We start from the raw sequence: 21,657 nt of genomic DNA on the forward strand, positions 1-21,657 counted from the left end.
TTTTGCATGGGACAAAGACTGTCATTGTGGGAGGCAGAAAATCCTGGCAATGTGCACCAAAAGAGGTGCCAAGGTAGAATCATAAAAGGTACAAATAATGTAAACATTTTGTTCATTTCTTTTAAAGATCCTGAGGCAGTTTCAGGCTTTGGATGGTAGTAAGACAGTAACTCGGGGCTCGGCCTCAGAAATCGCTCTGGCTATTTCTCGTGACACCCTGCTATGTAATACTGTGACGCCTTTAACCAACTTCACTTCAGGGCAGAAAGGGAAAGCATTGACTGAACCATTACATTGTCCTCCCGTATTGGAGAAGGTTTCACTATTGGAGAAAAAACCAGGATCATCTTTATGTTCACCTCCACGGTCACAAGGAAGCTCAGCCTCACAAGAAAACCAGGGCTCGATATTTCCATCCCTTTCAATGCCAGAGGTTAAAACTCAATTTACAGAAAAGGTGACTGAAATTTCATCCTGTGCAGCAGACCCTGAAAAACCTCAACTGCATTCAGAAGCTGTAACACAAACTTCTGTGACTGAACAAAACTCTCACTATGAGCAGCACAAGAGAATAGCTGCAGACTCCAGACTACAATCTGCACAGTGCCAGAGCACAGCTTCTGAAGACCCAACAGACAGTAAACTCTCTTTGTTTGCTGATATGGTTTTGGTGGTACATGAATCACCTGCTCCACTTCTGAAGCCCTGCATTAACCAAGGATCATCCAGAGAAATGCACACTTCAGCAGAACAGAATAAAATAACGGTATGTGGCACAACTGAGGTGAAAATACCACAGAGTGATCGAGGACAAATTGACTCTCAATGTAACCAGACATCTGTATTCTCTTTTCTTAATACATCCTTCTCTTCACACAGCATCTGAATAGTCACTCAACCTTCAACCAAAATGAAACCGGTATGGCACTTTCGCACACAAGTTATTTTAGATTTTGTTCCCACAGGTGAGGCATAGATTCTGTTTATCAGAATACTGATTGTAGAATCTAGCATTTGTGGTGATATCAGAGACACTATCAAGCAGCCATTTTTAGAACAAAACTGGCAGCTGAAGATGAGTCACTATTGAATTCAAATGATAAACTTTGTGCCTTCAAACCAACCAAAACAGCAGTTTTAAACGTGATTGTTTAAGGTGGCTGTCAAACGTTAAATTTGTTTGCAAAACTACAATTAATTGGATGTCATACATTCTTCCACAGCGTACTTCAGGAACAGTGTGTTTGTGGAATGCAAATTGATATTTTACATCAATGAAATTGGAAAATATAGATTTGATTTCACATCACATGGTATAACAACCAAAGCATGCTTTGAAAGAATATGTTGCTAAATACTGTAAAATGAAAATGGGGCAAGTGCAAATTTCAATGATTATGTTGTTCTGCCAGCTTGTCACTGTGCCAGCTGCTTGATGCAGGTGTGAAAATGAAAATAAGATCCTCATTCTGAAGATTGTTTGCTTGTGACAAGGGTGTGCCTAATCAAGTTAAGAGTGGTTTCAATATATTACAAATGCTGCTGATTAATAAAAGTACCATTTTTAATGTTGCACCAGAAGTTGTTGTAACTTAACCTTTTACGTTTCACACCTCTTGTGTTTAAAGCCAAACCAAATTCTGTTGTCAGTGAAACGTCACAGCCAAAGATGATATTGAATTATCTTAGAGCGTAGAATCCCACACTGCAGAAGACAACAATTCGGCCCATCGAGTCTGCACCGACCACAATCCCATCCAAGCCCTATCAGCTAATCCCCCTGACACTAAGGGACAATTTACCACAGCCAGTCCACCTAACCTGCACATCTTTGGACTGTGGGAGGAAATGGGAAGAATGTGCAAACTCCACATAGTGACCCAAGCCAGGAATTGAACCTGGGTCCCTGGTGCTGTGAGACAGCAAGGCAAACTACTGTGCCACCTAGCCATGAAGGGTGAAACTCTGAATCTGAATTTTTGGAGACTGCATAAGGGGAATATGAGTTTGCCATTTTGGAGCTGCCAACTGGCAGGACACTGAGCAGAACTGACAAGAGTCTCAGGGTGAGGGGAGGAAATGACTAAAGAGAGGTACTTATGAAGATTTTTAACAGTGAAAGGTGAAGTAAGGTAGAGGTAGGTGGTTGGGAGAAAATTCAGTGCTGAACTAAATTGTGATACCTCATTGCTTCCATTGTATACCTCTGGTTGATTCGTGTAATCTCATTAGTGCAACATGTGGCTATCTGTGGAATGCATTACAACCCCAGACTTTACCTATAATAAATGTCTGTAATTTGTACAACTTTGACTGAGTTACAGACATTGCAGGGCATTTGGTGGGGAAGGGGGAGATGGGGGAGTTACCTGGAGGCTTAGAACAATATATTGTCATTAAAACAAATTAACAAAGTTATCAGAATTTCACTTCTGAAAAATTTTTTTTTGAGAACATAACTTGAATAAACAAAGGACAACCAGTAGATGTCGCATACCTGGCTTTGCAAACTGAATTTGATAAGGTACCACCTAAAAGGTTGTGAGACAAGGTAAGAACTCATGGAGTTGAAATAATATGTTAGCATGGAAAGAAGATTGATTAATGGACAGGAATGCAAGAGGCATTTTCAAGTTTGAAGGTTGTGACTATTGGAGTGCTGCAGGAACTTGCAATCTATCTTTAAGTGAAGGAACAAAGTAATATTTCTGCATTTATTGACAATACAAAGGTAACCTTTGGGGAGGAGGCTGTGAGGCTGTAGAGATACAGATAGATTGTAATTGGGCAACAAGATGGCAGATGGGAATGATGTGTTAGTTTATTTGCTTCGGTTGGAAGAAAAGTAGGATATTTTAGAAGAGTAAAACCTGTAAATGTTGATTTTCAGAGAGACTTGGGTGTACTTGTACAAAGAACACAAGGTTAGCATGCAGGTACAGCTAGCGATTAAAAAGGCTAATGGCATTTTGGCCTTTAAAGGCATTACCATCTCTGAATACCCCACTGTCAATATCTTGGGTACCATTGACCAGAAAACTGAACAAGCCATATAAATAAATACCATGGTTACAAGCCCAGGTCAGAAACTAGGAATCCTGGGGAGAATAGCCTGAGTGTGAGAGAATACACTTGCCTGGAAGCATGCAGTTCCAACAACATTGAAGAAGCTTGTCAAGGTCAAAACAATCCATCCAGAAACAATTCAGTCCTTCCACACCCGAGGCAGGAGTGTGTACCGTCTAGATGATGCACTGCAGGAACTTAAGCGTCCTCGGACAGTATTTTCCAAATCCATGACTATTAGAAGAACAAGGGGAGCAAACACAGGGCTGCTAGCACCTGGAAGTTCTCCATCAAGCTACCCCCCTACCCTCACTTAGAAATATATTGTCATTCCTTTGCTGTCACTGGTCAAAATCCCAGAACTCCTAATAGCACTGAGTGTATCTACACCACATGGACTGCAGCAGTTCAAGGTGCCAGCTCACTAACACCTTCTCAAGGGCAATTGGAGATGGCAATAAATGCCAGCCCAGCCAGTGATGCCCACATCCCAAGAATGAATAAAAAGTTATTCTAAGAGGATGGGAGGACAGGATTAAAGAAGTCTTGTTACAATTGTGCAGGACTTTGCTAAGACTACATCTGGAGTACTGTATGCAGTATTGATCTCCATATCTAAGCAAAGATGTACAGTAATGGCATAGTTGTATTGTCACTGGACTAGAAATCCAGCGAACCAGACCTGCAAACCCAAGTTTGAATCCCATCATGGCAAATGTTGAAACTTGAAAAAAATCTGGAATTAAAAATCTAATGATAATCATTAAACTATTGCCAGTTGCCCTTTAGAGAAAGAAATCTGCCATCCTTAACTGGTCTGGCCCAGATGTGACTCCAGATCTGTGTCAATGTGGTTGACTCTTAAATGTTCTCTGAAATGCCTAACAAGCCCTTCAGTTCAGGGCATTAGGGATGGGCAATGAATGCTGGTTCAGCAATACCCACGTCCCATGAACAAAAAAAAACTTGCACTGGAGACAATACAGTGAAGGTTCACTAAATTGGTACCTGGATGAGGGATATGTTCAATGATGTGAGATTGAGTAAGTTGGGCCTATATTATCTGGCATTTAGAAGAACGAGAAGTGCTCTTTAGAAACAGACAAGATTCTAAAGGGGATTAATAGAGTTGATGCCCAAAGATCATTTCTGCTTGTTGGGGAATCTGAAATATAGGAACACAATCTAAGGATGAGGGGCTGATTATTTAGGACAGAGATGAGGAAACATTGCTTCTCTTAAAAGTGTTGTGAATCTTTGAAATCATCTGCCTGAGGACTGTGGATACTCTGAAGTTGAAGACATTTAAGACTGGGATAGACTTTTGATATTTCACAATATCAAGATATATGGGGAACAGATTGTTAAGTGGAGTTAAAGACCATGATCATATCAAATAGCAAGGCAGGCTTAGTGGGCAGTATGGTCTATTGCTCCTGTTTCTTGTGTCTAGGCTCTCAGCTATGGTGGAGGGTATCAGAAGGAAAGCAAACATTACTGGAGGTGAATTAAACCTAAGTTCGGTTGTCAGGTGTGCCCAAGCCAGCAACTGCAGATGAACTTGCCACAACACCAGAGAAGCAGTGGAATTTTGTTTGACCATTTATCACAATTGCTTAACGGAACACGTTTTGATATGTAATCACTATTGGAGAAAATGCAGCAGCCAATTAGCACACAGCAAAACTACCATGAATAGCCAGATAATCTGTTTTTGTGATGTTGAGGTAAGTGGCAACCATGAAATGCAGCTCATTTGACAGTACATTTTCTGATTGTTTTTGCAAGTCAGTTAGAATCAAACTTGGCATGGGCACATCTCTGTCAACAGCAAGTGTCCCTTAAACTCAAGTTACTGCACCTGCAAGATTTGTTTTCCAAATAACTCTCCATATGCATCCTGGTGTGTCATCCCAGTAACTATGAAATCTGTATTACAAAGAACAACACAGCCCAGGAAACAGGCTTTTCTGCCCAACAAGCCCATGCCGCCATTTTAACATTGTGAGTGCCTCATTCCAATCCTCCTTCTACCTATGACTTTTGCCTACGCCTCTTGGACTCCATAATAAAGGTGTGCAAATTTAGAAAATTGTATGTGTGCCAGATTAAGGGAGGTCTAATTTAGGGACAATTTGTTAACACCAATCAGCCTAAAAGCACGTTTTTGGGGTGTGGGAGGAAACTGGAGCACCCAGAGAAAACCCACGCAAGCAGGGGAAGAATGTGCAAACTCCCGCAGACACCAAACCAAGTGGGAGATCCGACCCAGGTCCATGTATCTGCACAACAAACAGTGATAGTCACTGAGTTGTCGTGTTGTCCATCAGTTGGTCCAGTTTAAGCGTACACTAATGACGTGAAGCACTAGGCAACTCTCGAAGCAATATCCAAGAGCAGCCCTCGCACGACCCACCGCGTGTATGCCCCTTGTTGGCCAACAAGGCAGACCGAATCACCTGTGGATGTGAAAAAAAAGACATTAATAAACATACACAGGTTATACAGATAATTCACGGAAGATCCCCAGAAGCTCAAACGTAAGACAGGTGAGCCATACAATATGTTGGACGGCCCATAGGAATCTATTGATTCCCAGGAATGTCCTGAGGCTCTTGATCCTTTTTTAGAACAGTCTTTTGTATTCCTCCATCTCTAGTCTGCTCATGTGCCTATCAAGTAAGCCTTAAACAACTCTAGCGTGCCTGCCTCCACCACCCTGCTTGGCAGTGCATTCCAGGCTCCCACAACCCTCTGCGTGAAAAACCTCCCTCTAACATCTGAATTATACCTCTCCCCTCTCCCCCTAAGCCCGTGGCCCCTCGTGATTTTTGTATCCAACCTGGGAAAAAGCTTCCCTCTATCCATACCCTTCATAATCCTATACACCTCTATTAGATCTCCCCTCATTCTCTGTCTTTCCAGGGAGAACAGTCCCAATTTGCCCAATCTCTCCTCGTAGCTAAGACCTTCCATATCAGGCAGCATCCTGGTAAACCTCCTCTGCTCTCTCTCCAGGGTCTCCACGTCCTTCCAGTAGTACGGCGACCAGAACTGGATGCAGTACTCCAAATGCGGTCTAACCAACATTCTATACAACTGCAACATCAGATGCCAGCTTTTATACTCTATACCCCTTCCTATAAAGGCAAGCATACCATAAGCCTTCTTATTAATAAAAACGAAAATGCTCTGTTGCAACCAAAACTAAACAACACTGGAACCTATATCCAGAGATGAGGACAATGCACGAAGATCCCTAAACACAATTTAATTTTCAAATATGTCCACATAAGTATTCGTGGAGTTTTTCTACCCATTATTTCTGTAATTCAGTGCACAAGTCACCACCTAGCTAGCTAGCTATCAATTCGACTTGCCCTTTCCTTCTGCAAGAGAACCCCCACCTTGGTTTAGTGAAGCAGTTAATTTTTTTCCATGATATTGAATCTAACATTGCCATATATCTCAATCCTCTATCTTTAAAAAGACCACAGGTTGATGTTAAGAAAGCATGTTTTAACTCCCTGTTTCAAGTGTCTTGACTAACAATTACTTAAATTATATTCAAAGGTTATGAAGTACATCGTAATTACTTTACCAAGCTTAATCATATTTTCACAAAGTACAGAACCAATGGCATCTCAAGGCTAAACAAGTTCAAAAGTTGCAGCATCATAAAATTGACAGTGCTTTCAATAACTCTGAAATCAAAGACTTGAGTCATCAGCAATTTAGGTAAAATAAATTTTATTTCAAAATTGTTGAAAGCAAGAAATGGATTCCTCTCAAAAAGAAACTTGAATCTCCTATAAGAAACAGATGCATTTTTGGCTTTAACAATATGAGGTCTTAAACAGCCATGATCTTAAATGTCAGACATATTCATTTTTAATCTAGAACACTAAATTTAAACTCAATTGCAAACCCAATGGTGTGTTGGATAAGGGCAAGCAACAAAAAAAAGTCCCAAACTACTTTCACAGGTTCCAAATTGATTAAGATTCAAAAAGCAAAGTGGCTGATGTGGACAAACCAGGTTAAAATGCCACATTTGTGCCTATTATCCACCAGGAACTGTTCTGAAAGGTTGCAAATTCCCATACTTAAGGTCCAAATGCACAGTACTCATCATGCAGCTTGCTTCCTTTTCAACAATGGCTCTTCATAGACATTCTGCCCTACTAAATTCCTATGTAACTGAGCTAAAATTAAGTAGTATTTTCCCCTTTTTACTGCTTTACTGGAAACCATTTTTAACACAGCAAACAAAACATCTCTACTTTTTATAGAACTAGTTTCCGGGAAGTTTATTTTCTTGCTACCTCAGATGTGCATGCATCAGATGATATAATGAAAAGCAGGTCAATGTAAGGAATTACACAGCATTTTCAAGAACATTCCTTGGAAATGCATTGGATCTCTGAGTTTTGGTGTAATACTGTCTTAGATGTTCAAAAAGACAATTGTGTTACTCAAGTTCAGCCACCAGAAGAAATTCTAATTTTCACAGACTAAAACAAAATGGTGTCAATACAGCATTTTACCTGTCATCCAGAAGACCAACTCCTTGGTTATCCATCAACATTTGTACCAGTTTGGAGATAAAGTACATCTTAAATGTAAAGTTAATTGTTCCAGGTTAAATTGATCAGTGATTTTTTGAAAAATAAAACTGAGTGTAATTGGAATGTAAAACTCTCAAACCATTAAAAAGGTTCAACTTGATGGATTTATTTATCAGTAAATCACTGGTCATAAGTATCAGACACATTTTAGCAGTCAAGTTACTTTCACAATTGGCCAGGAATGTCAAGTGTCATATCCTATACAATTCTGAATGAATTGTTCGAAACTCAACCTGTGCGCTTCACTGCAAACAGTATATACAAAGATGGAGTCGTAGATTGGGAAAATGTCTTGGACATCAATACCAGATTTCATGACTGCTTAGCGCTGGAGATTTAATGGAAGATTCTGTTTGTGAATGGTGGGCTTCCACATCACTGGATTCTTGACTGCATTTCAAATGATCTCATTAATTTTATTGAACATAAATGGTTACAATAATTTTTTGTACTCACTTCTGAAAGTTAAACTTGGTAACTTTAGGCTTACAAATAAAATAAAATCTCAAACTCTAGAACAAATTAAAAAAAAATCCCTGACAAAGAACAAATTCCCAGCCCCATTCCAAATCAAGAGTCAGGCATGTGTACCCTGAGGTTTGCTCAAACAATTAGGAATGTCATTAACTGTATCATACCTGTGTTACACTTTCACCCAATCTTAAACATACAAATAACTAAAAATAGAAGACAGTTATTTTGATCTTTTACTTTCTTTTTGCAACTACTCCTTGCACCCCCCTCCCCCCCGCGAAAGGTGTGGCTCCTGAGCTAGGATACAATTCCAAAGGCATCCTTTGGTATGCCACCTAGCTGTCTGTAGCCTATTTGACACAGGGGTTACAGCAGCGGAACCTCATGCTGTACTGTGCTCGAACCTTTGCTGCATGCACATTTGGTTCTCCATCAGTAGAACCTATACTGTTGTCCCAACAATTAACAATGCAGGCCAGGGATCAAACCCTCATGGTCAGTATGACTCAGCTATTCACAATGCACTCACTCAGCCACTAAGGAAGCTCACAACAGCTGTCTGTCTCACACCAATTACACTCGCATGTAAAAACTGCAAAATACAGACATCCAGAAACTGCTTATATCTGAGGCCAAAATTTAAACAATTTTTACGCTATATTTGCATTTAAGGATGTGTTCAGGTTTAGTACAGGTTAAAATCATCTGTATCAAATGCAATCCCAGAACTATACAAAGAACAATATAAACCTAGATTAACAGAACCCATCTTGATGTTTTTTGATCAAACAGGTCCTAAGATCAAATCTTTATACCAGCCCTGCAGGAAACCTGATCTTAGAGATCTGCACAGGCATTAGACTTTACACCAGTAACTGCATAAATTCCACTATTGTATCTGCTTCAGCCTCTGAACGATTGCAATTTCACAAATCAGTGGAAGTTTGCAGCCTGTTGTAAAATAGCAGAGAAATTGTTGTAAGCCTAATACAGGAGATCATTTTTAAAAGACCTTCAAAACTGGTCGAAATCCAGATTGATATCATTTCGTAAAATGCAGCGGGAATGCAAAAAAAGCTTCTTAGAGCAAGTTGACACTACTGCATTTGAAAGATAATCATCTTCTTCTCGTTCCTTCAACAACCCCTGTTGCAACATCACTGGAGGACTTAGCTCAAATGCAGATTAATTCCACAGTGAACAGATTTAGTGAGTTAGAATTGTGCCAGACAGGGTAAATGAAGCAATCAAGGCTACAGTTGTGCTATTATAGTCCCCACGATTTTGATATTACATTTCTCCAAGGGCATTTAAAGAGTGAAGAGATGTTAAATTTTTAACCAAATGGAGCAAAATAAGGGAAAAGATTGTGCAATTTAAATCATCTAAGTACAAACATCCACTCCAAAAGATTACATTTACAGTCCCTGTCCTTCATTGAAGGCACACAGTTCCACATTCTGGTCACGTTTGGTGTCCACGCTGATGTAAGCTATAGAAGTGTGCCTCTCTCAGGATCTGATTGATTTGGAAGTACGGGCCTTGTGCAGACGGTTCGCTGGAATCAGAAAACTGAAGCATAGTCGAGCTGCTGCCTGGCTTGGTCCGGCTTAGTATGCCATCAGCTGCTAAGTGTCCATTCGGTCTGTCAGGACTGCTGACTATACTGCTGCTGTCACTGCTTGAGGACTGCAGAAAGAAAAGAAATTTAACTGCTGAGAAAAACTCTCGAGTGTTACTCTAACAGGCATTGAGCACACAGCTGAAGTTAAATGTGCACATTCCCTCATAGGCACAGGATGTGCAAAATGCTATCTGTGGTGAACTGTCAGAAACCTCCTGGCAATACCAATACCATCCACAACTAATGAGAAGCAAGACATTCCTTTGTAGAAATGTAAGAACAGTTAGTGGCTGTAGCATACTCTTACATATTTACAACATGTAAATTCAGAGTTTAGGCAGCAGCCTAAATGGTAACCTTCCACATTAAAAAATGAAATACTTTAGTCAAGAAACACAGCTGGGCAGATAACGTCACACGATCAAACTGATTATCAGCATAATTACACTGGAACAAGAAGTTAGTAAAGACAGTTGAGGAAAGAGTGGGACATGCAATGGTGGAGTCATTAGGAATTCTGACTCCTAAGTTGACATCTGCTACGTTTGGCAAGGTGGAAGGAAAATACTTCCATATCCAGACAGACTAATGTACAGAGAAAGGGTAACTTTCTGCATGTGGCAGTCACATGGACACTCCCTCTCCCACCCCCCTTCATTACGTACTCACTAATGCTGCCTATCCCGCTCCACCATCCACTCATTGTTGCTGGCTCACTACTGTTTATGTTGTTTCTTTCACTTTTTGAATTTCCCACTGCTTTAAGATTGGAAAAATCCCTTGCTAGTAAACCTAAATCCCAAATTCCCCAAATGGTGAAACACAGTTTTGTAATCTTCCTGGATTGGAAAGTTCAAAGGTGCCAAAATCAACAGCAGACAAAATGCACTTCCTGAGCAATATGACACACGATAACCAGGAACCTGAGCCAGGTAATCAACAGCTTGCAAGCTTGATTTATCTCGATTTCCAATTTCATTAACCTAAGTTACTAATACTTGAGTCAACTTGACATTAATACCAAAGTTACTGGTTACACCTTTGTAAGAAATAGTACTTTTGCGGATTTATGCAGCATGTCCTCTTGATGTTGAATCATCTCTCAGACAGCATCACCTTCCCTGTGGAATTGCAGCAATAGCTATAAATATGTTAACTGGAGTTGCTACAGAACATCTCCAACATCAGCCACTGTTAACCACACACCAATTCTCCAAGTATCAGTGTGTTGTTGTATATTACCTTCAGCTGCATTCTATATATTATCAAAATGTTAAAGAAACCCTCAAAAAGACCAATGTTTACTATTTGGATAACAAAAGACAATATTCAGCAGATAGCAGTTTGCTCCGACAATTCAAATTTCTTCTTAGCTGGGAAGAAATAAAGCCAATTATTCGTATTACGGTGCCTGGATATACTGGATTAAACACAGCAAGTTGATGGGGAGGCCCAATGTTTTATCTATTTCAATTCACTTAGGACATTACAGCACAGGAGGAGGCCATTTGACTTGCCATGTTCATGCAAGAGCAACTTATCTTGTCCCACTCCCCTGCCTTTCCCTATCGTCCATTTTCAAATTTTTCCTTTCTGGAAAATAATCCTTTTGAAAGCCATGATTGCATCTGTCTTTACCACACTGTCAGACAGCATATTCCAGATCCTAGCCACTCACTGTGTGAATCTGCCTCTATCACCTGGTCAGGCAGTATGTTCTAGACCCAAACAAGGCTTTTCCTTGTGCTGCCATTGCTTCTTTGGCCAACCACTTGAAACATGCCCGCTGGTTCTCAATCCTTCCACCAATGGGAACAGTTTCTCCTGAGTGACACTATCTAGATCCCTTTTGAGTTTGAACATCTCTATCAAATCTACTTTCAATCTTTCATGGTTCACAGTGCTTTCAAGGTTGGTGTCATCTGGAAATTTTGAAGTTGTGCTCTGTACACCAATGTAAATGTCGTTAATGTCGGGAAGAGCAGAGCTCCTTCCACTCTGTGGGATGGGCTCCAGGAATAGCGTGCCATCCTTCCAACCCCAAACTTTCTTCGAGATAAAAATATTACGGATAAGGGTGTTTAACAAAATTGTTTGCTGAATCATCAAAGTTATTATTAGTTGTTTGGATGAAGAGCAGGAACAGAACACTTTCAGACCATCATATTTCATGTGCAAATTCTATGGTTAAGAGAGTCTTTTCAAACCGTATTTAGAGGATGACAACAGCACCACTTAGAACTTGCTGCAAAGTTGCTGTGGCAACTGTTTTCTTGCAATGATCATGTGGTCAGTTGTGATAATGGGCTTCTACCCACTGAGAAAAAAGCAGAATTATTATGGTGCAGGGAAAGGCCATTTGGCCCATTATATTTCCACCCACTCTCCAGTAAGCATTACAATTAAGTGCCATTCTCCTGCCTTTTCCCTGTACCCCTGCATATTGTTTCTATTCAAATCATCATCTAATGTCCTCTTGAATGCCGTGATTGAGCCTGCCTTCACCACGCCTTCATACAGTGCATTGCAGACCCAAACCACTCGTGAGAAAAATCACATTTGCTTCTTCTGCAAATCACTTCAAATCTATACCCTCATTTTAATCCTTTCATAGAGTCACAGAGGTTTACAGCTTGGGAACAGGCCCTTTGGCCCAACTTGGCCGGGTTGCTCTTTTGTTTTAAAAACCCCTAAGATAGTCCCAATTGCCTGCAATTGGCCCATATTCCCCATACCCATGTAACTATCTAAATGCTTTTTAAAAGATAAAATTGTGCCCGCCTCCACTACTCCCTCTGGCAGCTTGTTCCAGACACTCATCACTCTGTGTGAAAAAATTGCCCCTCTGGACACTTTTATATCTTGCCCCTCTCACCTTAAACCTATGCCCTCTAGTTTTAGACTCCCATACCTTTGGGAAAAGTTATTGACTATCTAGTTGATTTGTGTCCCTCATTATTTCATAGATCCCTGTAAGATCATTCCTCAGCCTCCTATGCCCCAGAGAAAAAGGTCTATTCAGCTTCTCCTTATAATTCAATCCATCAAGACCCAGTAGCATCCTAGTAAATCTTTTCTGCACTCTTTCTAGTTTAATAATATCCTTTCTATAATAGGGTGACCAGAATTGCACACGGTATTCCAACTGTAGCCTTACCAATGCCTTGTACAACTTCAACAAGACATCCCAATTCCTGTATTCAGTGTTCTGACTGAAGAAACCAAGCATGCCGAATGCCTTCTTCACCACTCTGTCCACCTGTAACTCTGCTTTCAAGGAGTTATGAACATGTAACCCTAGATCTCTTTCTTCTGTAACTCTCCCCAATGCCCTACCATTAACTGAGTAAGTCCTGTCCTGATTCAATTGATCAAAATGCATTAACTCGCATTTGTCTAAATTAAACTCCATCTGCCATTCGTCAGCCACTGGTCCAATTGATTGAGATCCCGTTGCAATTGGAAACAACGTTCTTCACTGTCCACTATGCCACCAATCTTGGTGTCATCTGCAAACTTACTAACCATGCCCCCTATATCGCATCCAAATCTTTAATATAAATGACAAATAATAGTGGGCCCCAAGGCACACCGCCAGTCACAGGTCCCCAGTTTGAAAAACAACTCTCTACAATCACCCTCTGGCTTCTGTCAAGAAGACAATTTTGTATCCATTTAGATATCTCACCCTGGATCCTGTGAGATTTAACTTTATGCAACAACCTACCATGCGGTACCTTGTCAAAGGCCTTGCTAAAGTTCATGTAGACAACATCAACTGCATGAGCAGGAACAGTTTCTTCCCATCCACTCTGCCCAGTTCCCTTATGATTTTGAATATCTTTGTCAAATTTTCTCTTAAGCTTCTCTTCTCCAAGGAGAACAGTCGCAACTTCTCCAATCTTTCCTCATGACCCAAGTTTCTCATCCCTGGAACCATTTCTGTGAACCGCTTTTGCACTCTCTCCAATGCGTTCACATCCAATGTGCAAACTAATTGAAATGAAGGCACCCAAATATTAAAGACTCCTGTTCCTCACCCAGTCTAATTTATCCAGATTATGATGCAGTTCCCAGAATTCAATCTTCATAATTAATGCTTTCATGAATATCTTTCAAAAGGCATTTAAAACTCATTGCACATTGTGCAGAGCAGCAACCCAGAGAAAAACCTAGTTAGTAAAAGCATTTCCATACATACTTTCTAAAAAATCTGTTTAAGAAAGGCAGACATTGACTTTTAACTTTACCAAAGCAGCTCACTTCATGGTTAAAATCCAATTCCCACTCTAATGTTAAGGGGTTTATATGTCCTGTTATATATATTCTTTCTCCTCCATTCTCTTGGAGATACTAACATATGCTGGGGTTTTGTTCTGGAGCGGGAGTGAACCATTACCTCAATCAAGTACCTATTTACGGACAGTTAGCTTTGGTAGGCTGTATGACTGAAGGACAATGTTCTCAGGATGCTACCTAATACAACAATTTTGAAATTTGTTTCTAACCTCACAGTCCCAGCTGTCTCTTGGTAGATCTTGCAAAAATGTATTGTTGCTGAGACGTTTCGGCGGTGGGACAGAATGATTTTCTTCATCGTTACAGTTCCGTCTTCGCTTCCTGAAATCCGGTGGATAGTGGAAGAGAGAGAGAATAAGACTTTAATTTAAATCTACAAACACCAATTAAGGTGCACAATTCCTTCAGCTTAGCCACTTGCGTTCATAAGATTCCCAAAAGACCGTACTCAAATGAAGAGTACAAAATTATAAAGCTGACAAGATTTAGAATAGCAAATTATTCAAGCTCAGCATTGAAGTTAATTATGAAAGAAGCTGCCCATGGAGTTGGTGTCATAGGAAACTGATGATTTTGTAGGTTGTTCAGCCCAAAACGAAATAATGCACGGCAATGGTTTTTAAGTTGCAGAAGGCGGTTGCGTTATGACCCCCTCAAGCCCCCCATATCATTTTGAGGTCAGTTAGCATGGCTTTGGGGAACTACCTTCATCTTGGTGCCAGGACTGGTTGAGCTAGTTCTGCCCAGCACCCAAATTCCCATTGAAAAATAAGAGGTAGGAATTTGGATCACTTGACAAATCTAGATTTTGGCCCCACCCCCTCTACTTCACAGTTAACCAGGTCCCGCTCCTGTCACTGGGTTTTAGCAGGAAAGAGATGCTGAATGAAGCAAATGTTCCGACACCTTGCTTTCCTAAGAAAATATGAAATCGGAGGAAATTATACAGCTCCTTTACTGTGCTCTGTCTTTCAACAGGATCTACCTCAACTCCACTTTCTCACCTGATCCCCATTCCTTTAGTGTCCATTTTGGTGAGAAGTGTCTTATTGGGCTGCATTCAATGGGTGGAGCTAAGACACACCACCATTACTTGGAATGGTATCACTCTTTTGTATCTTTGATCGTGGGGTCAAAATCCTGGAACTCCCCAGCAGCGCAGTGGGCTTGCCTGCGCCAAATGGACTGCAATGGCTCAAGAACGTGGCTCATTCCCACCTTCTCAAAGGCAATTAGGGATCGACAAAATAGCTGACTGTGCCACTGACATCCGCATAGCAGAAAAGAGTAAATAAAATGGAAAAGCTGGCCCAGTTGTTTTTGTTTACTACAATCTCTAGTTGTTTCTGTTTATTACAGAATGATAGTGTCCTGCTAGAGCAGATAACCCAGCCCAACACTCTTGTTGAGGATGTGCTGCACTGTCAAGGTGCCTGCTGCCTTTCAGATGAAACTCAGGCTTGTTCTGCCCTCTCAGGTGGGCAGAAAAGATCCCACAGCATTATTTAAGAAACGGCAGGAGTTCTCTTCTGGGTCCCAGCCATTATCTATCCTTCAAACAACACCTGAGATACATTATCTCATCATAATTCCTGCTACTGTTAGTGAGAATGTGCTGTGTGCAGATTGGATGCCACATTTCCTATGTTACAACAATGACTACATTTAAAAGGTATATCATTGCCTAGGATGTATCTTGGGTTAGCTCAAGATTGTAAAAAGCATGAGAATTGCAAATTCTTTCTTTAACTCAAGCCTCTAGAATGCTTCAACTATCTTATGGTTTTAAGAATGTTTCCTTCAATGAAACATATGAACATTCTGCATCACTTACTTGGAAAGTACATGCTGTACCCAAATTCTAGTACTGAGCCTGACTAGCAATCATACTTGAAATGACTTTGCTTTCTCCTGTTTTTTCAATTCTAGTTTGGCCCCAATATATTATTTAATGTTTCAATCTTTGTCTTCTCCTCAAAATGTTGGTAAAGCTTGAAGAACAGCATGAATCACATGCAAAAACGTTTGGCTACATTTTCTGACCTTTCTTAGTGCCTCCAAATCATGCTTTGGGAAATGAGTTCTTTTTTTCTCCTGCACAACCACAGACTTCAAAGCAATCAAGACATTTGTCAAAAACTTGAAATGCTGCCAAGATTTAGAAGTTGGGGGGCTATTTTATATTATGGAAATGATGAACCTTCATCAGCCAGGGCATTGAGTACAGGAGTTGGGAAATCATGTGGCAGCAATATAAAATCTTGGTTAGGCTGCATTTGGAGTATTGCGTGCAGTTCGGGTCACCACATTATCAGAAGGACGTAGAAGCTTTGGATAGAGTGCAAATAAGGTTGACCAGGATGTAGCCTGATCTCGAGGGTGTTGGCTATGAGGAGAGCTTGAATCAACTAGGATTGTTTCCACTGGAAGGACAGAGGCTGAGGTGAGACCTAATAGAGATCTAAAAAATTATGAGAGATAGTTAAAGTGAGTAGTCAGAGGCTTTTTCAAAGGTGAAAGTGTCAATTACAAGAGGACACAGGTTCAAGGCGAGAGGAGTAAAGTTTAAGGGAGATGTGCAGAGGATGTTTTTCATGCAGAGTAGTGGGTACCTGGAACATGCTGCCAGAGATGTGGTGGAAGCAGGCACATTAGCAACATTTAAGAGGCATCTTGATGGGTACATAAATAGGAAGGAATAGAATGATATGGACGGAGTAAGGGCAGAAGGTTTTTTTAAGTTAGGGCATCATGATCGGTACAAGTTTGGAGGGCCTAAGGGCCTGGTCCTGTGCTGTACTTTGTTCCTTTAACCCATGTGAACTAATGCAGGAACCTCACTGAAACTGCACATTTCTGGCAGTTCTGCAATTATCCTCCCCTTATCCAGCTCCAGTGTCTTTGTCCCGCAAATTGCAAAAGTCCTTATGGATACAAGTTAATCACTAAAAGAATGATCTTCTGTGTTGGGTGTATATTGGTGAAACTACTCACTTTCCTCAAAACACAACTGAAGAATTCTCATGAGCTCTATCATTGCTGACACTATATAAAAAAAAATTAACCATGTTCTTGTAATTTGATTGTTAACTACATTTAATTTTTATAGTTCCATACATGTCCATCCTATTGTCAAATGGTAAAATGATTTTACTTTGTGCTCACAAACACCATTGTTTAAAATAATCAGTATTTTGTAAATTAAGGGCTAGCCCATTAGTGTATTGCTTCAACCATGCAATGGTGGTAGAGGCGGCATTTGGCATGCTTGGTTTCATCAGTCAGAATATTGAATACAGGAGTTGGAATGTCTTGTTGAAGTTGTACAAGACATTGGTAAGGCCACACTTGAAATACCGTGTGCAATCCTGGTCACCTATTATAGAAAGAATATTATTAAACTAGGAAGAGTGCAGAAAAGATTTACTAGGATGGATTGAGTTATAAGGAGAGGCTGAATAGACTGTGACTTTTTTCTCTGGAGCGTAGGAGGCTGAGGGGTGATCTTATAGAGGTCGATAAAATAATGAGGGGCATAGATCAGCTAATCAATATCTTTTTCCAAAGGTAGGGGAGTCTGAAATTAGAGGGCATAGGTTTAAGATGAGAGGGGAAAAGATACAAAAGTGTCCAGAGGGGCCATTTTTTCACACAGAGTGGCGAGTGTCTGAAGCAAGAGTAGTGGAGACGGATACAATTTTGTCTTTCAAAAAGCATTTAGATAGCTACAGTGGATATGATGGGTATGGAGGGATATGGGCCAAGTGCAGGCAATTGGGATTAGCTTAGGGGTTTTAAAAAGAAAAAGGGCAGCATGGACAATTTGGGCCAAAGGGCCTGTTTCCATGCTGTAAACCTCTATGCATAGATCTGAAATCAAATCAATCTTAAAAAGAGACAAGCCAAATAAACAACAGTGAGGAGTCTTATCAAACTCTCCATGTTTCATAAATGGTAGTACTTACAACTCACCATGGCAGTCCATTTATGGGACACAGGTGTACCTCAGAACTCATCGCTAAATGTTTATATTATTCATATAATCATTTCTCACTGTGAAAATTTCCAACATAATTGACTTTTCCAGCCAAGTATTACAATATAGTATAGACTTCTTTAGTTCCACTTCTTCCTGTCTGCTGAAGCAAAAACTATCTGAATTGAGTTTATCATCTGTCAAAGATCAATTACATCCCATCACTGACTTAAAACTGATTATTCCTAAAAATGTTCCCTTTCATTTTACAGAACTTTGACCATCCATGCATGTGGCTACACAACATGATCCTGACTGGGGTTAACCATTCACTTACACCTTCCAAATTACAATCTAGATAAAGTTTATTGACTACTGTCACAAGTAGGCTTACATTAACACTGCAATGACATTACTGTGAAAACCCTCTAGCTGCCACACTCCGGTGCCTGTTTGAGTACACTGAGGGAGAATTCTGCATGGCCCATGCAGCAAACCAGGAAACCGGAGCACCCAGAAGAAACTCATGCAGACACGGATAGAATGCGCAGACTCCACACAGACAGTGACCCAAGCCAGAAATTGACTCTGGGGCCCTGCGTTGTGAGGCAGCAGTGCTAACTCCAATCTTACAGAACTTTTATAGATATAGTTGTAGCACCAATCTCAAATCATACTATCTAACTGGCATTTTACAATCCTAAAACCTCCATTAAGCAGCTTGGTTTAGCAATTCCCCTACAAGTGAAGGAATAAAGAAGAAATTCTGTATTCTGTACAGTATAAATGCAGCAAAATACATTCAGTCATAAAACACCAAAGATATTTCATATTTTTAAACAGGGACTCTTTTTCACCTATTATCCTAAATAAAATTATATGGAAGATTACTAGGAATTATAAACAAATCCAACCTAAGCTAAATAATGGCAATTTTTTTTGGTAACTTGGCTAAATCATTCATTGCTGTTTCATCACACTTTATCTCTGGAACAGCATGTTGAATGTAGCTAAGGCTCTTTGGATAAGAGTAGACCAACTGACATGACCACTGTATAGATAAAGTAAATTGTGAAATCTAAATTTGGCTCTTAATTGGTACAAGTAAATAGCAATACGCCTTGAAAAGATGATGGAAAGCAGAAATGTGTTGATAGTGTGCAAAGGAGTTTTCTGGAGTCAGAGAGGTTTACAGCTTGGAAACAGGTGCCTTGGCCCAACTTGTCCATGCCGTCCAGTTTTTACCACTAAGCTATCTTACCCACGTAACTATCTAAAGGCTTTTCAAAGTATAAAATTGTACCTGCCTCTAGTACTGCCTCTGGCATCTCATTCCAGACACACTCTACTCTATGAAAAAAATGCCCCTCAGACCCTTTTGTATCTCTTCCCTCTCAATTTAAACCTATGATCTCTAGTTTTAGACTCCCCCACCTTTGGAGAAAGATGTTGACTTGAAGCGCATTGTGCTTTGTTGGAGCTATCAAGAGACAGCTGGAAATGAGAAGTTGGAAACAAATTGCAAAATTGTAGTATTAAGTACAATGTGGTGCAGCTCAACCGGATGCTAGCAAAGTGGAAATGCTCACCTATTACAACAAGATTTGATTCAATGATAAACTTGGCTACAATGTTAAACCTGAATGCAAGCTGCTTAGGTGTGGAGAACCAGGCCCAGTTTTAAAGCTGAGACAGCAGGATGCAGCTTCCCAGTGCTATTCTTGAAACACAATTGCACAGGGCTTTCAACACTTTTGTTATAAACCAAGAAATGAGATAATAAATGTCAGGTGCACAAATTCTCATCTCAGAACACTCATAACTACACCAGAGTGACTCAAATTCAGCTAAGTTAGATCATACAACTGGTGCTCAATTAAAAATATCAGTTTTGGACTTGAAACCATGAACAGACGCATACTTGCATCATTCTTACACTTTTATCAGGCCATTCTGTGCTGAATTTAAGTCTGCGTCCCGAGCAAAAAAACCTGGCACCGTCAGTTTAACTGCATGCAGTCGGGCAAAGGTTGGTGGATAAAAGCCAGAGGGATTGCCAAGATTTGTTCTTTGAACTAAATACTTAGAACACTACAGAGCAAGTGACTTATTTTGTAATGCAGAACTTGAATAAAATTTTGGGGACGCTGAAATTGTACCCATCAATGGGGTTGAGTTAGCTGTCCATTAATTCTGACTTTCAAACATGTGATTGTTGCGAGTACCAAATATGTTCTGTTTTTTAATACATGCCTATCCGGAAGAAGTTGACCAATGTTTGACGTTACTTTCTAGAGGGAATTACCTAGCCGTAGTTTAGTGAGTATACTCAAAAGATAGAGAAGAGCAGCTAGGTAGGTAATGCCCAGAGGGGAAATCAAATCCACCATAATGTACATCCAACACAAAATAGGAAATCAGATTTTGGGGTCATGCTGTGTGTTTCAAACAATTTGTTGAAATGTGACACAACATACCTTGATTAAGAACATTTTCATCCTGAGGGAGGAAATTACTCTTAATTTACACAGTTGGCAATTTATTACAAAAGGGTCTATGTTTATTGTTTGCCTATAAGTAAACCGCTGAATAAATGTGTCCATCCTGAGATTCCAAGAACAATAAAGTGAAACTAACAGTGATGCAGGATGAATTAGGAAAATGAATAACGATACGAACACCAGAGGTGATTTAAAAAGGAGATAACTTCTTAATTTATTCGTGGGTGGGGGGCTGCAGTCACCCCAGGAGTACAGACACATCACTTGTACCCTGTAGACTGATCAAAGCCCAACTCACAATGAGCTGCCACCCACCATATTGGAGGAGGAGAAAGGAGCTGAAGACAATACATGTCGGGGCTGTGGGGAGGTCCCTTTAATATTGGAGGCGACAGTAAGGGCCGCGGGGGCAGGCAGGGGGATGACAGAAAGCTGACCAGCATCAGGCTGCCTTCCTGCGGACGTTTATTTCCACACAAGCTGCTGGCTGCGCCATTGGGGCCTGGGTACCTCAGCCGTCCTTCGCTGCCGAACTAGGCTGAGGGATGCCGAGCTCCAGCCTCCGCTGCCCGGCCTCCCTCCCGCCTCGGGGGCTCACATCCCCGGGTGCTGGCTGAGTAGGGCCCTCGCTCTCTGTCTCCCTGACTCGGGGATAACGGGCCCAGGCCTTTCCGTGACTGACCGACCGGCCGCCGCCCATTGCGACTCGACCACCACCCCACCCCCAGTCTCCCTCCTTCCCCCAGGCCCCGGACGGTGGGAGGCGGCGGGTTATAACGGGCTGGGTTATCTGGCTGCGGGCGGGCGGACTGTCGAAAGGGCCAAGCTGCCACTCACCTGCCGTCTGATAACATCTAACCCCGGCTGCTGCTCGCTGTGTCTGAGCCTCCCCGAGCCTGGGGGGCGGGGCCAGGCTGAGAGGGCGGAGCCACGCACGGTGACGCGTTAATAGTGACGTAATTACGCGGTCCACACTACGCCTGCGCACTCAGCTCGCAACGTCCTGCCCTCCCTCTCCGGCTCGCCAGCCTTCCTCAATGCGCATGCGCCCCAGCCCGGACCCGAGAGCGGGCGGTCTAGGTGTTGGAC

The 21,657-nt window shown here is 41.2% G+C and overlaps 2 protein-coding genes across 3 annotated transcripts in view; one reads left to right on the top strand and one right to left on the bottom strand.

Annotated features, from left to right (window-relative positions):
• tepsin (TEPSIN adaptor related protein complex 4 accessory protein) overlaps positions 1 to 2,338 on the top strand; it is a 37,844-nt gene extending 35,506 nt beyond the window's left edge. For both annotated transcript variants that reach the window (XM_080209611.1, XM_080209609.1), the window contains exon 13: positions 128 to 2,338. In XM_080209611.1, coding sequence (XP_080065737.1) covers positions 128 to 886 — 759 coding nt within the window. In that variant the 3' untranslated portion in view covers positions 887 to 2,338. The remainder of the gene's footprint in view (positions 1 to 127) is intronic.
• A 4,165-nt stretch (positions 2,339 to 6,503) lies between these two features.
• LOC145356708 (protein VCF1) lies at positions 6,504 to 21,504 on the bottom strand. Its single transcript, XM_080209612.1, has 3 exons — positions 21,406 to 21,504; positions 14,301 to 14,412; positions 6,504 to 9,857 (listed from the first exon to the last, which is right to left on the bottom strand). Exons 1-3 carry the CDS (start codon positions 21,420 to 21,422, stop codon positions 9,633 to 9,635), a joined length of 354 nt encoding a protein of 117 aa, XP_080065738.1. The 5' UTR covers positions 21,423 to 21,504; the 3' UTR covers positions 6,504 to 9,632.
• Between the last annotated feature and the right edge of the window lie 153 nt (positions 21,505 to 21,657).

Source organism: Carcharhinus amblyrhynchos, chromosome 21 (assembly GCF_965287045.1).
Source record: "Carcharhinus amblyrhynchos chromosome 21, sCarAmb.v2.hapA, whole genome shotgun sequence".
Taxonomy (NCBI): Eukaryota; Metazoa; Chordata; class Chondrichthyes; order Carcharhiniformes; family Carcharhinidae; genus Carcharhinus; species Carcharhinus amblyrhynchos.